This window comes from Crocodylus siamensis, chromosome 8, assembly GCF_052110815.1.
Source record: "Crocodylus siamensis isolate JL-2025a chromosome 8, ASM5211081v1, whole genome shotgun sequence".
NCBI lineage: Eukaryota > Metazoa > Chordata > Crocodylia > Crocodylidae > Crocodylus > Crocodylus siamensis.
The window spans coordinates 3,129,952-3,143,575 of NC_143402.1; the positions used below are offsets into that span (position 1 = coordinate 3,129,952).

The window sequence follows — 13,624 nt, forward strand, 5'->3', positions numbered from 1 at the left end:
AATATAGTCTAGAACCATATCAATGTATTCAGTCCTGTAGTAACATATTAATTCAGCAGATGGATAAACTGTACTCTTATTCCTAGTTTAATTACTTCCATATTATGTTTCTGGCTTATTACAAATTTAATTAAGTTTGTACCCCAAGGGTAATATACCAGGTAAATTGCTGCTCTTGTTGGGCTAGCATTAAAATTTGGCACTTCATGATGACATGTTAGTTGAATGTCAGGGGATTAAGTTGAATGCTAAATGACTAGATATGGAAGGGATTAAGAGCATAACTTTGAGTGTTGCCTTCTTCATTTCAACAGAAATGCACGCTTTGCAGCCAACCTGGTGCCACCATTGGGTGTGAAATTAAAGCCTGTATCAAGACTTACCATTACCACTGTGGAGTAGAAGACAAAGCAAAGTATATTGAGAATATGTCACGAGGAATTTACAAGTAAGAATTTATACAGTTGTTAAGCCTGTATAAAGTAACTTTTTTCCTCTTCGGTGTATTTAATTTTAAAAGTCACTTTTCTTTTGAAACAGAGTACCAAGTATGCAGTAAGGGTGATTTCTGTGTCATTCAGCTGCACTGGAAGCATTAAGCAACAAAGAAACTTACTTGTCCTGTCTTTGCCAGTATTCAAACAAAGACCAAGCTTTTACATTCTAAAGACAAAACCAAAGGTGTGCATGTCTTCCCATATCTTTGGTTTTTGAACAATTCCTCAGAAATGTGGATAAGGTGACTAGTATAATTCAGTAGTCTAGTTCGCTAAAAGCTTGCAAAAGGCCAGTTTTAAGTACCTTAGCAAAATTAACTAACCTGTTGTAAATAATCCTGAATCATAAAATGCCAAAAATAAATTTCCCTGCATGGAGCAGTCCAAAAAAATTTTCTTTACTCTCTGCACTTCAGCTTCCACTTCCGCTTGCATCATTCCAGCCAAATAAATGAGAAGAACTGGATGGGTGCTGCAGGCAGCACTCCTTAAATTAGATGAAGGGCTTGTGTTCAGACTGTTTTCAGAGAGTTCTTGGCACTTAGGCAACAGCCAAACTGCACCAGGGATCTTGTGGTGTCATAGAAATTAAGGTCAGAGGGACTGCTAAAGTCATCTGGTCTGACTTTCTGCATGTTACAGGCTACCAGGATTCACCCAAGTCCTTTACATTAAACCCCAAAACTAGAGGTCCAACTGTTCCAGTCCATAGAAACTAAACTGTGTGCCAGAGAGCGAGCAGAACAGACCAAGGTGTCTCGATTGCCCAAAGTCAGTGGCAGAGAGCTGATTAGCAGTCCGTAGCCTGTAGAGGAAGGCTGTCCTTCTCCAGCCCGTATCAGGTTAGTATGACCTTGAGCATGTGAGCAGAACACACCAGCCAGCCACTGAGAGGACTCTGGGCCCCTTTGAAGAAGCACTGCCCCTTCATCAGCCAAAATCACCTGACCCCACAGCTTATGGCACTGGAGAGGATTGATGTTCAGCCCACTAGACTCATGCATTTCTTCTGATTTGTTTTACCAAATCAAGATGAGGATAAATGTATGTGCAAAAGTGAAAATAGTTCCTTTTTTATGTGTAAAACTGTTCACTGTGTTACTACATAGGAAAAATACTGTTTCAGTGAATATACTGCAGAATAACTGCTATACATATACAACATATTTTAGTGACTCCTTTAACTTCATTCAGAACGTCTGCATAGCTGCAAACAAACGGGTGGTTTTTTTATAGGAAGTATACAAAAATGTATTTCCTCCTGACTGAGCTGAAATTCAAATGACTGAAGTTGTTGGTAAATTTTTACCGTGTTATATTTTCTTGGGGATAACTGACATATCTACTTGGTTATTTCTTTACACTCCTAAACTGCTCCCTATCTCCTTTTCCAGCTGCTTCCGTCTTTTATTAATACGACCCTGCTGCCATTGAAGCTGATGCTAATGTTGCACCTTGGTCTAGCCGCAAGGGGGTGCTCTCTGAGCAGTGTAGCAGTGATCCCCAAGCACTGGGATGGATCTTTTTCAGCATTTTACTAACGGCACTAGCTTGTGCAGGCTGCACTTGAACCTTGCTTTTCTTTGCTTATTTCAATGCAATTTAATGGTTTAAACTGATTAACCAGCTAAAAAATCATGAAAATAGTTCCCCTGTAGCATACACATTGCAAAACTCTTGAGAACCCATGTTCCCACTGGGATTGCAGTTGTTTCCAATTTATTTTTATACAAACAGAATTGCTGCTCCATTCTGTCATTAAGCTCCATCATATCATGGAGGAAATACACCATGTAACTTTTGAATTTAGAAAGTACTGGCCGTATTCACTCTCTTAGAAGAGCAGGGCTGGATGTAATGCACTTATTTTAATCAGCTCAACAGTTCTTGCAGCATTTTTTAATCAAAAGTAAAAATCAGTTCATTTTGACATTTTCTTATTATTTGGGGATTAGACCAGTTTGCACAGTACAGTTATAGGCCACCAAGTAATGAAAATGCTGCCTTATCCATAGTGGTGCAGGCTCATTTCTGTAATAGATAATGCTTGCTCTTACAATTTTTTTTTTGTAAGTAGAATCCATGAATACTAATCATACTGCTACATCGAACCCTTGATGTTCAAGTTGTGTGCGTCTGCGCAGCCATTTCAGTTGGGTGGGGCTAGTCATGTAGGTCTAGTCTATGTAGATCCTTCTCAGTCCAGTGACTGGGTTTGGAAAGTGCTCCTGAAGGAGATCGGCATTTTTCTCTGGTCTTTAGCACATAATGCAGTTCCTGTTCAGGCACGTGGAGCTATGGCAGTTTGGTAGGCTCCTACCCAAGAGATGTTCAATGCCTCTTTATTATCTTCTGCCAGTTGGGAGCTGTTGCCTCGCTTCTTTCTGAATTATCTTGTACTTGTCCTTACACCAGGTCTTTCAGTCTCTGACTAATGATTCAAGCAAGGTAGCTGATAATTATGTCTGTTCCAGATGTTGTCTGATGCCTTGTACAATTATCCAGTAAAATTCTAAAATGTGCATCTTCAGCAGTGGTAGAAGCCCAGTGTGTTCTAAAAGTACTCCCATAAAGTAACTTGTCCTGTTTACTAGTAATTCCCCCACTGTTTCTTTTATTATGTTAGACTCTATTGTAAAAATCACAGTGGAAACGATGAAAGAGATGAAGAAGATGAAGAAAGAGAGAGCAAAAGCCGTGGGAAAGCAGGCACTGGCCATAGTGACATTCCTCAACAACAGCTCAATGGAAACTAGGTATGGAAGTTGGTCCTGACAGATCTGTTACTGAGACTGAGACACTCAACGTACATTTGGCATACTTTATTGCAGTAAAATGTTTAAATCTAGCATATACAAATAAGTGCTTTTTATTTGTATGCCGTAGAAGAGTGGGGGAACATTTTTATTTGGTGAGAGGCTTTTGTTTTTTATTTTCTTTTTATTTTATTTTTTTATCCAGCCAGCTTTGTAAAAATATAAGAAAGGAAGCCCTGACTTTTGTCACTACCTGTAGATGTAATATCAGTTCTGTTAGTTGCTCTTCTCTTTGTTCTGTATGATTTTAAATTTACTGTTGTTTTCATCATTTTTTAAACAGGTTCAAGGGACAGAGTTAGAGAACTGGGAATGAATAAGACATCCATAACTACTAATTCTTTTAAATTGTTTTTCTAAGATCAGAAAAGGGTCAGTAACTTTTTACTGCCCAAATCTGCTAGAAATTTCATTGAACTGCCTGAAACGTTCATGTTTGTGAGCCTTCAATAAGTGGCAGAGTTTTACATGTCAATATTATGTAGTTTGTAGTCTGCAGTGTCTGGAAAAAATTGAAACACTATATAAATGAGATGTAATATGTACAGTGTCAAAAGTTAAGGCAGACATTGAAATGAAGTAAGATCTATATTTCTGGACTGAATAAAAATCTAAGATTTGGAATGTGTAAGTTGTTTAGTGGATTCATGCACCAGAAAAGGTCTTAGCAAGTTCAGTTCACAACATGGACACGTCCGTGTTGGCCAGAAGCTGGTAACTTGTGCATTTCACGTTTTCTTCGTAAACCAAGTATGGAGGCTGTCTGTGGGGAAAAGCTGCTCTCTGTTTTGCTTGCAAAGCACATAGTAGAAAAAGAAGTCGGTGTACACAGAAGCACGCTTGAACCTTACAGTTTGTTCCTGCTGTGATTGCTCATACGGCCCGGCATTCCTTGCTGGCAGTTTTCTTGAGCAGGTGTTGGTTATGAGCTGTGAGCTGCAGCACTCATGCCAAAGCGCTGTAGCTCGTTCCCCAACGATCCACCTCTTCTGCTTCCCTAGTATACCAAGAACCTTTCACTGAGTGTGAGTGAAGCCTTTATTATACTCGTTTTTGGACACTGCAACCCAACCTCTTTACATTTCGAAGAGTTACTCTTTTTAACTCGTTATGGAATTTAGCCACCATATCTGACATCCATACCTCAGATGTTCTGTGTTGTGTGGAACATTTCATGTTTCGTCCAAAATACATATACAGGCTGCTCCCGTGAAGTAAGAAGAATGAGAATATGGCTTTTCCCATAGATCAATATTTATTTTGAATCTTGTGACCACTATATGAGGAAACTCTCTGCTTAAGATTCTTAAGATTTGTAGAATTTAATTAATCTTGTCATGGAGTGACACATGCTAGAGCTTGATGTTCCATTTGAGAATAATCCAGATTAGGTTCAATCAGACCTAGCAGCTCAGTTCCTTAATTTTTGTCATTAAACTGGCATTTTTTTAGTTCCTAGTAATTTCTTCCATTGGTCTGTTAAAGCACATTAGCAGATTTATTTGAAATAAAACCAAAAATTTAATCTAATGTGCAAGTCTTTCTAATGCTATCATGCCACCTCATTGTTTAGATAGGGTTCTGACTTTCATTCTAGAAACCCAGTAAAACCTCAAGATTTGAAGTAAAGCTGCAAGCAAAATACACTGAGAATTTGGCTAGAAACCGCAAAGGTTCATCTGCAGTTGACATTACAAAAGCAGTTCATTTGTAATATAAATTTCCGTAACATTTTTACTTGTGTTTTTAAGATTTAGCGTGTCGTTGTCTTTTCACATTTCCTTAATGTCTCAAGGGACTCAATTGTTGTATATGAGAGTTTCTACACGTTACTATGTTGGAACTCCCTCCATTTTGTTTGTTTTCTTGGGGAATAATGCAGTTTTAGTAGAAAAATTGCAGTGTACAGAAAAGATTCAGTTACTGCTCTAAACATGATGCCATTGACCATTTTTATTTTGTATTTGTAACTTTCAGAATTAAAAGTGTGACTTGAATTGCAATGACAGATCGGTTGATGAAACTGTTTACCAAGATGTTTGTTTTTCTAGACAATGAACGTTTTTCAACCACACAGAACAGTTTCAGAATGCAAAATAATGTGTCTCTAGATCGCTTCTATGTTGTGTGCCTCAGACATGAATAAAGGCACTTTTCATTGTTTGCAACTACTGTATTTTTGATTAATGAAGGATGACAGGTACCTGGAGTAGATATGCCAACATAATCTTTTCATTTTTTTGCCTTGGTTCTATTTCATATTGTGTCAGTTGTTGGATTTGATAATCTAATAATCCATTTGATGTGAAATCATTCCCTTCCATGCCACTAGTAACCATAACAGCACTTTACCTTTGAGTAGCAGAAGAGCAAGTGGCTGGTGACCTGTTATCTCACTGTGTTGAGATGGGCTGGCTAACCCCTCATTCATTTAATTTCATGGCAACTGAAAGTCAGAAAAGTCATTTTTCTTCTTTTTGTTACAAGCCTCAAATTCATGTAGTCATTTACTTCATCTTGTCATGTATGCTGGGTAAAAGTGCCTTACGATGTAAAAATTGTATTTATATGTTCCCAAGTAGTATCACCTGCTGGGGAGTAATTCTGTGATGGTGTTAATATTTAGAAGAAATGTACCTCAGCAGTGTATTTACTGTACATCTCCTATGTCCTTAACTGTAGTTTTAATAAGCATGAAAATGTATGATAGGTATACAACATTTGCATCATTTTTTAAAGACAAAATACTGCCATTGCTGTCTTTTTATGCGTATTTTAGCTTGGAATTTTGGACGGTCTGTCTTTTTTTGTAAAGCAATGTAATCTTTGCGAGCATATATTGAAGATTCTTCTGGAGCATTTACTGCCTTCCCGGAAATGTTAGGAGTGCTTTATAGGTGAAATGAAAGTGCTTTATAGGTGAAATAGATCTGTTTAAATTAACTAGTTAAATTAATATCAATTTGTTCCTGCTTTTTCTTTGGGGGGAGGGGGGGTTGTTTTTTTTAATAGGGACCGTTTTGCTTTCATCTCACAATTAGAAAACAGACCTAAAGTTAAGAAACTTGTCTTCTCTAAATGATTGAAGTGAACTGAGTTTTACCGCTTTTGGGACCATTTCTTCTTTACAAGAGCAGTACATGCTGTTAGAGACTCCTCCAGTTGTGAAAACTAACCCCCACAACTTCCCCTGACAAAAGCCACAGAGTAGTTTCACAGGAAACTGCCCTTTCAAAAGATCTGTCCCACTGCTGGCAGGGCTTCTCTTTCCCACAGAATTCATAAAGTAATGCGGGAGGGAAGAGCCCTAGAAAGCTCTTGGACTAATTACTAAGACTCTGGTTCACGCTAACATACTGGCACAGGTTCCACTTGGTGACCGCAGGAGGCTCAGCTTTGGTTCAAGGAGACTGAAATGGTCCAGCCCAGTATCCATGTATGTGATACTAGCTGGAAGGGGGCTGTGGCAGGGTGGTTAAAGGGTCTGCTTATTCAGCAGGTGCGTGCCAACCGGAGATGCTGTGCTCATGGCCCTGCTAGAAACTCCACTTGCCAAGCTTCAGAAGGCAGTCACGGATGCACCGCGCGCACTCCATGATAAAAATTCTCCCCCCCTCCCCCCCCAAGGTACAAAGAGCCATGTTGCTATGTGGGGGGGGGGGGGGGGGGTCCAAGCGCAACTCCATGCGTTATACAGAATTTGTCCCCGGGTTCACTTATTTGTTGACAGAAGACATGGCGAGACTACGGGCTGGGGCTTGCTGCTTATTGCTGCTCTTGTGTGGAAAGGAGTAACTTCCTGGTGAGCCAGAGCAGAGGGGAAGAGGGGGATTACGATCCCCTTGAAATGCCACCCTTGGTACTTAATAATTGCCAAGGAGATTTGCATGGCAAACCAGTATTCTGGTTGAATTAACCCTCCTTATCATCACTGTGAGGTTTAACTCATAAGAAGGCTGGAAGTACGTCACAGCCAGTCCTTGCATGTCGCTATTAGCAGATCCCACTGTATTAATGATGAAGGTTACAAAACAGAGCACAGCTCTTGATCATATGTGTATGTGTATATATATATATATATATATATATATATATATACATACACACACACACACACACACACACACTTGTTGAAGCAGTTTCTGTGTATGCATATGTACGCACACTCGTTAGTCAGCAGTGACATCTCAACCCTTAAAGGATATCCTGGACGACCCTTGCTTGTTGAAAAGCGCTCAGATCAGGCCCACATGTTTGGCTTTTGCTCTCAGCATACATTTACACTAGATGTAAAGACAAGGAATGTATCAAGAGGGTAAACACATTCCTATCGACTCTGTTATGTATATTTTGTTCCTGTTATATTGGCTTTACTTCCAAAGTTGTAGTTTTCAGTATTAGTTTCTTTTTGTTGGTATCCTTGCATCTATATTCAATAAATGAGTTCCGAATTTCAGGTTTGCATATCTGTCCTTCTTATGAAAGCATAATGTTAAAGCTGGATGCTGTTGCATGTTATGTGAATGCATAACTACAGTGTATCTTGTTGACGATTGTTTCATAGTGAGGGGTTTAGAGACCTGTTAACCCTAATTTAGGTGCACTGAAGAAACTACCAGCTAATTGAGTGTAGGGGGAAGTGCACATTCGAGCTGTAGGAAGAAGTGCAAAATAAAGTAGTCCTGGGAGGAGGGTGGGGGACATTTCTGAAACGTCTTGGTTTGTTAAGCTGTATACTTCCCTGGAGATAAGAGGACCACACCTTTTTAATGTTCTTCTAGGTCATACTTCAGGCAAGCCCCACAGGAATGTGCTTTGCTAGTCACATTGGTGTAAGCTTTTGCCTAAAATAAACTTAATTTATTTTGTCCTAACTCATAAATATGCAGTGAAAAAAATCCAAATTAAAAGGAAAAAGTCTGAACTGTAAAGAACTAACTCAGATAACTCTCCCGTGGACTTCAATGAAAGTTGAACCTATAGCTCCCACGGACTTGAGGGTTGGCCCCCAAAAACCCCTGCACCGTAATCCAGTTTGCTTGATAGTGTGGTTGACGTTGACGCTTGTGAAACAACCTACTGCTTGAGTTGTGTCCGTGGGGCATGTGCACCCCAGGCGCTTGAGCTCTTGTGGTCCACAGTACTGGTATGCAGTTCAGTGTCCAAGACCCTTGTTTCACAGAAGATACCTGAGGCTTTAGATGGGCAGTTTCATAGTTTCTAGGGTCGGAAGGGACCTGAGTAGATCACCTAGTCCGACCCCCTGCCATGGCAGGAAAGAATACTGGGGTCAAATGACCCCAGCAAGATGTTCATCTAACCTCCTCTTAAACACCCCCAGGGCAGGAGCCTGCACCACTTCTCTTGGAAGCTGGTTCCAGACTCTAGCCGCCCTGACCGTGAAGTAGTGCTTCCTGACTATAGGATACTACCATTCAGCTTGTCAGCAGCACCAGTGGTATTCCCACAATGTCTCCAGGGAGATGCATCTTAGCTCAGGAAACAACACCAGTCAGTTTACCTGTACTGAGCTGACAGGCTCGTTCCTAGGCAGTCTCAACAAGCAGTAATCAACTGACTTGGTACAACAGACTTCAACTTTTCACCATCCTGTGCCTAAACATAAACTAAGAAAAGCCAGTGCTGGGTATACCTCAGAGGATGGAGTTGATCAGATTGGATTATTGCTGTCCTGGGTTTGGGTTCCAGGATGGCAGTAGCCTTTCAGTTCCAAGCAAGTTTTCAAGCCATGGTCTCTTTGACTTCTAGGATGCATTTCCTGCCGCCCGTACACAATGCAGGTTTCACGTTTGTAGTGCAAAAGGATGGATGAAGTCTGTGTATCAGTGAAGCAGGCCTTGCAGGGGTACACTGGTGTGCCCTACAATTCAAGTAGCCATCAAACTGAGAGAAAAGCTGTTGTCTCCACCACTGTCAAAAAGGTGGTGACACCAGATGCAATCAGACTGAGCAAGCAGGTCCACTGCTATGCACCTGGAGACAAACTCAAGAGACTCTTCATGTAAAAGCTCTCAGAGTTGAAGGCTATATGCCAAGCAGGTGTAACTCTCCTTAGTTCTGATGCTTCCTCTTTTCCTGGGTGACCTTTCAGGAGTCTTGCTCCAGGGGAGGACAGTGTGAGCAGCTTCTTTCAGATGCATTTCTCAACTCCTGACCTTCAGGTCTAATGACTGCTTACTCGCTAATTCTATGAATCCCAAGACTATTCAGGCAGGATTCAACCAGGATAGGTTGGATGGCTCCACCTAAAGCCATCTCTTCATTCAGTCCTCCAGTCCAGTCATCCTTCTAACCAGATGTGATCTCAGGGGCAGACTCGTGGTGTCTCACCGCATGAATGGTGAGTAATGGTAGTTCAAGGTAGCTGACTCAATTCAGGAAGTGCCTTGCACAAAGAGTGCCTTCACACAAATTCCCAGTGCAACCATGTAGGGTAGTTAATGAATGGTGATTTCCCCACCCCCCACATGTACTGTGCAGATGCTTCCCTATGCAGTCCCATGGGAGTACCATTTTCTTCATTTAAAAACTCAACACAGGGTCAACTTTATGGACCCTGTGAGGATCCAGGCAGCAGAAGTCGTCTCCATTTCCTGGCCTATATGCTGGTATCTCCACCAGTTGAAAAGATACCCCCTTTCCCCTGCCCGTAAATATTGTACACATAAGGTTAATGCACCCACCCTTTTAATCAGCACCTCAGTGTTCCTCTCTGTTCAGCCTTTCTGTGTATAGCAGTAGCATCCGCCCCAGATTAGGAGAGATGGAAGCTTGTTGCATAGTCCTGTCAAATGCCTTGTTCACAAAGACGGGATGAACCTAAGGCCTCATCTGAAATCTTTGCCAATGACAGTCTCTGACTTCTGCCTACTGGTGTTTTCACCTAAACCCACATTTGAATATAGGTATAAAACTTGCTTTGCACCCTCCAGCTCAGAGACCCTGGAGCATGCCCTTTTTGCCTAACTTACAGTGATATGGTGAAAGATCAGGCCATGTTGACATGGGGCTTCTCTAGCAGGATTTCCACTTAAGCTGTATTGTGAAATGGTTGACTCGGATGTTCCCATGAGACCAACAGCTCATTTCGTGCAAGTGGCTTCTGTAGCTTCTTTAAGACATGTTCCAGTATTAGGATGTATGGCAGCTTCTTGGGGTTTGGCTTCATACAGGACCCCAACTGTACTCCAAAACATGAGCATCAAGACCTGGATGTATTTTAGAAGGACTACCTTGCAACCCATTTTTAAGCAGACTCTAGTACCCCTTTCCTGTGGCCTACATCACTGCTTGCAAGTCGCCAACTCAGAGAGAGAGAAACATCTACTTCCAGTAACTCGGGCTCTTTTGTGATGGGTGGTTCTTAGCTAGTTCATGCCCTCCCTCCTTTCCCCATTGCCAGGGAATTGCATAACCCTGCTATTTTGTGCTGGTGAAAGAACTGAAGAGTGCTGAAGGTCACATTGCCCTTCATGCTCTCAACTGGAAGAAAGTACTTGAGGCATAGATGCAGCCCTAGAAGATACCACCAGCTAAAGGATTTGAATTAAAATGCACTGACCCAGCCACAGAGGCATACTCTGGACCATATCCCTCTTATACCTCACAAAGTAAACTGTTTCTGGAGTCAGCAGCTACAAATAGGCTAATACTGTCCAAATAACTTCACTCCCCGCTTCCTTCTGGAGTGCAGCCATGGAGCTGAGCTATAACTTCAGGCTAAGGTATCTCCAAGTAGCAAGCTGCTTAGACTGAATGGAGGCAGTAATGCTTTTGTGCTCTCTGCCCACTGGTGTGTCCTACCAGCATCTGCCATTGCCAGAGTGCAAATAGCTCATTCAGGATTTAAGCTGGTGCTTAGACTGGAAACATAGCAACGACTGGAATATGTCGTTAGCTCAGAAATCTGTGGCATCCTATCTAAGGAGTGGCCCCTACGTTTAAAGCAGAAATCCCTCAGAGACTTTTCCCATAGATTAACTACTACAGATGGATTGCGTTGAATAAACAAAGATGGTTGGCAGCCTGCTCAGGCAGAGATTTCAAACTTTCAACCTTCCTACTTGCTAAATACAGTCAAGTGCTAATGCACAATATGAACAGCTCCTCACAGGAGATCCTCCTGAATAGAACAGGCCCAGATACTGAGGATTTCATCAGGGGATAGGGTAGTCTGTTGTGATGGCTTGTCCTGTCCTGACCGTCTGTAAGGTTTTGCTTGATTTTTTGCTTAAAGAATACGACTGCCTTGTTTAGGAGGAAATTCTCCAACTAGAAATTGCATCACTTCCTCTGTATATTTTAATTGTAAAAATTAATGTTCACATTTAAATTTACTGGGCATGTTTATCTTGTTCCCTTTGACAGCACTTGTTCATAGTTTAGACCTGCCGAGCTTTAACCTTATCTGCGTATTGATTCTAGTACAAATATTTGCTCAGTATTTCCAAAAAACCTAAGTGATCCCAAGACTTCATCATCCTTGGAACATAGTAAACGTTCTATGATAGATCTAATATTTTCAGTCAATGCTGGATTTGGTTTTTTTTCAGTTCTTTAATGAGTAACTTTCTATGTGCAGAAACTATATCATATCTATCAGAGAGCAGGTGGGATCTCCATCCTTGGAGGTTTTGAAGACCTGACTAGACAAAGCCTTGGCTGGGATGATGCAGTTGGGGCTGGTCCTGCTTGGAGCAGAGGACTGAACTAGATATGACCTCCTGAGCTCCCTTCCAACCCTTAACGACCTTGCCAGTATGGAGAGACAGTCAGTGGATGGGGAAGGACAGCAGGAACATGGAGGAATGGAAGGGGGTTCCCTCTACAGCCCCCCTTTGGCTGTACCCCAACCCCCTGGGCCTCTCCAGTGCAGTGTGTATCTCTTCTGCCTTAATTTCTGCATGAGGAAGAAGCTAGGAGGGGGCTGCACTGCAAAACAATGACTACATATCCCCCCACGGATGGCCACTCTCCAGCAGGTGCAGGCTGGGCCTTTAACCCTGGCTGCTCCTCCTGCACCTCCATGTGGTGATGCTGACACTTTATCTGCAGCAAATTTACCAGCTTATTTCACAGGCTGTTTTGAACAGCTGCAAGGTGGTTGGGGGGGGGGCTAGTAGGCTCTCTAAGCTGGTCCTGAACCTGTCTGAGGTGGGAGGAGTTGGTAATTGGCTATTTTTAATATCTGCTGACACAGCCCACAGGAGAGATCTTGACTATGTTTTTCTCTGGCCTCCAAATGACTTCTGCCAGATATTTAGAGCCCAACACAGTGCCCCAGCAATGTTTGTCTCTCCCGTGTTATCCCCAGAGAAGACCTGCTCTGTTGCATCCTTTTCACTGCAGCAAATTTTGCAACCAAACAGGGCACATGAAAGAGTCCCCATGTCTGCAGGCCTATGGAAGCTCTTCTGCTGCTACTGAGGAGCAGACGGGCACCAGGATGGAGGACATGGAATTTGGAGCCTCTCATTTTTTTGCCAAGAGATGCATCTCATACTGGTCCTTTTTTGCTGCATGCACAGGACAGAGTATTCAGAGCCTCATGGCTGATCACAGGCAAGCTCTCCATGCCTCTGTCACCTACATGTGTCTGTTGTCAGCAGCTAAAGGTGGCCCAGCAGCACATGGGCTGCCTGGGCGGGGAATGCTAAATTCAGGAAATGAGACATCTCACATGGCCCCGGCGGGAGCCAGTTTGGGCTTTGCTTTCTATTCTCAAGTGTCAGTTTGCACAACCACGTGGGGCTCGCTGGCCCTCCCACTCCCATCTCGGCAAAGCTTCTGTGCGGATTTGCAGCCATGAGGTCATGCTGCAGCAGCTCGGGAGACTCGGCCCAGAGTTGTTTCTCATTAACCCAGCTCCTGCCACTGCCTCTTTCAGCTGCATGACAGGGATAAGCAAGGAGTGACCCAAACAGGCCTGGCCCTTGGCTGAGGCACTGTATGGCCCTGCTGGCTGCTGGAGTGGAGTCCAGTGGGAAGTCCAGGCTTAGTGTTGCCCAAAAGAACAGCACATTTCCCGCAAGTGAATCAGGTTTCCACTTCAGTCTCAGGGCTTGTTCAGACAAACGTGGTGCCCTCCAGGCAAGCCCTTACGATTCAGGACACGCCTCTATCCGCACATAGCTCTGCCTTGCCCACCGATACTAGTTCCTTCAGCTGGGAAGTGAGCTTGGAACAGGCCCAGACTGTGAGACCCCTGGGGAAGAGCTCTATGCCCCAGTGTAGATCCACCCACCAACAGCAGGCCCAGAGTTATAACCATCCTCCCTGTCCGATGCGTGG

At 42.7% G+C, this 13,624-nt stretch overlaps 1 protein-coding gene across 2 annotated transcripts in view; it reads left to right on the forward strand.

Moving 5' to 3' along the window:
* Positions 1–7,763, forward strand: part of PHF6 (PHD finger protein 6) — a 34,478-nt gene extending 26,715 nt beyond the window's left edge. For both annotated transcript variants that reach the window (XM_090059951.1, XM_090059952.1), the window contains exons 9-11: positions 315–448; positions 3,124–3,253; positions 3,597–7,763. In XM_090059951.1, the coding sequence (XP_089916077.1) occupies positions 315–448; positions 3,124–3,253 (264 nt within the window). In that variant the 3' untranslated portion in view covers positions 3,597–7,763. The remainder of the gene's footprint in view (positions 1–314; positions 449–3,123; positions 3,254–3,596) is intronic.
* The last annotated feature ends 5,861 nt before the right edge of the window (positions 7,764–13,624 follow it).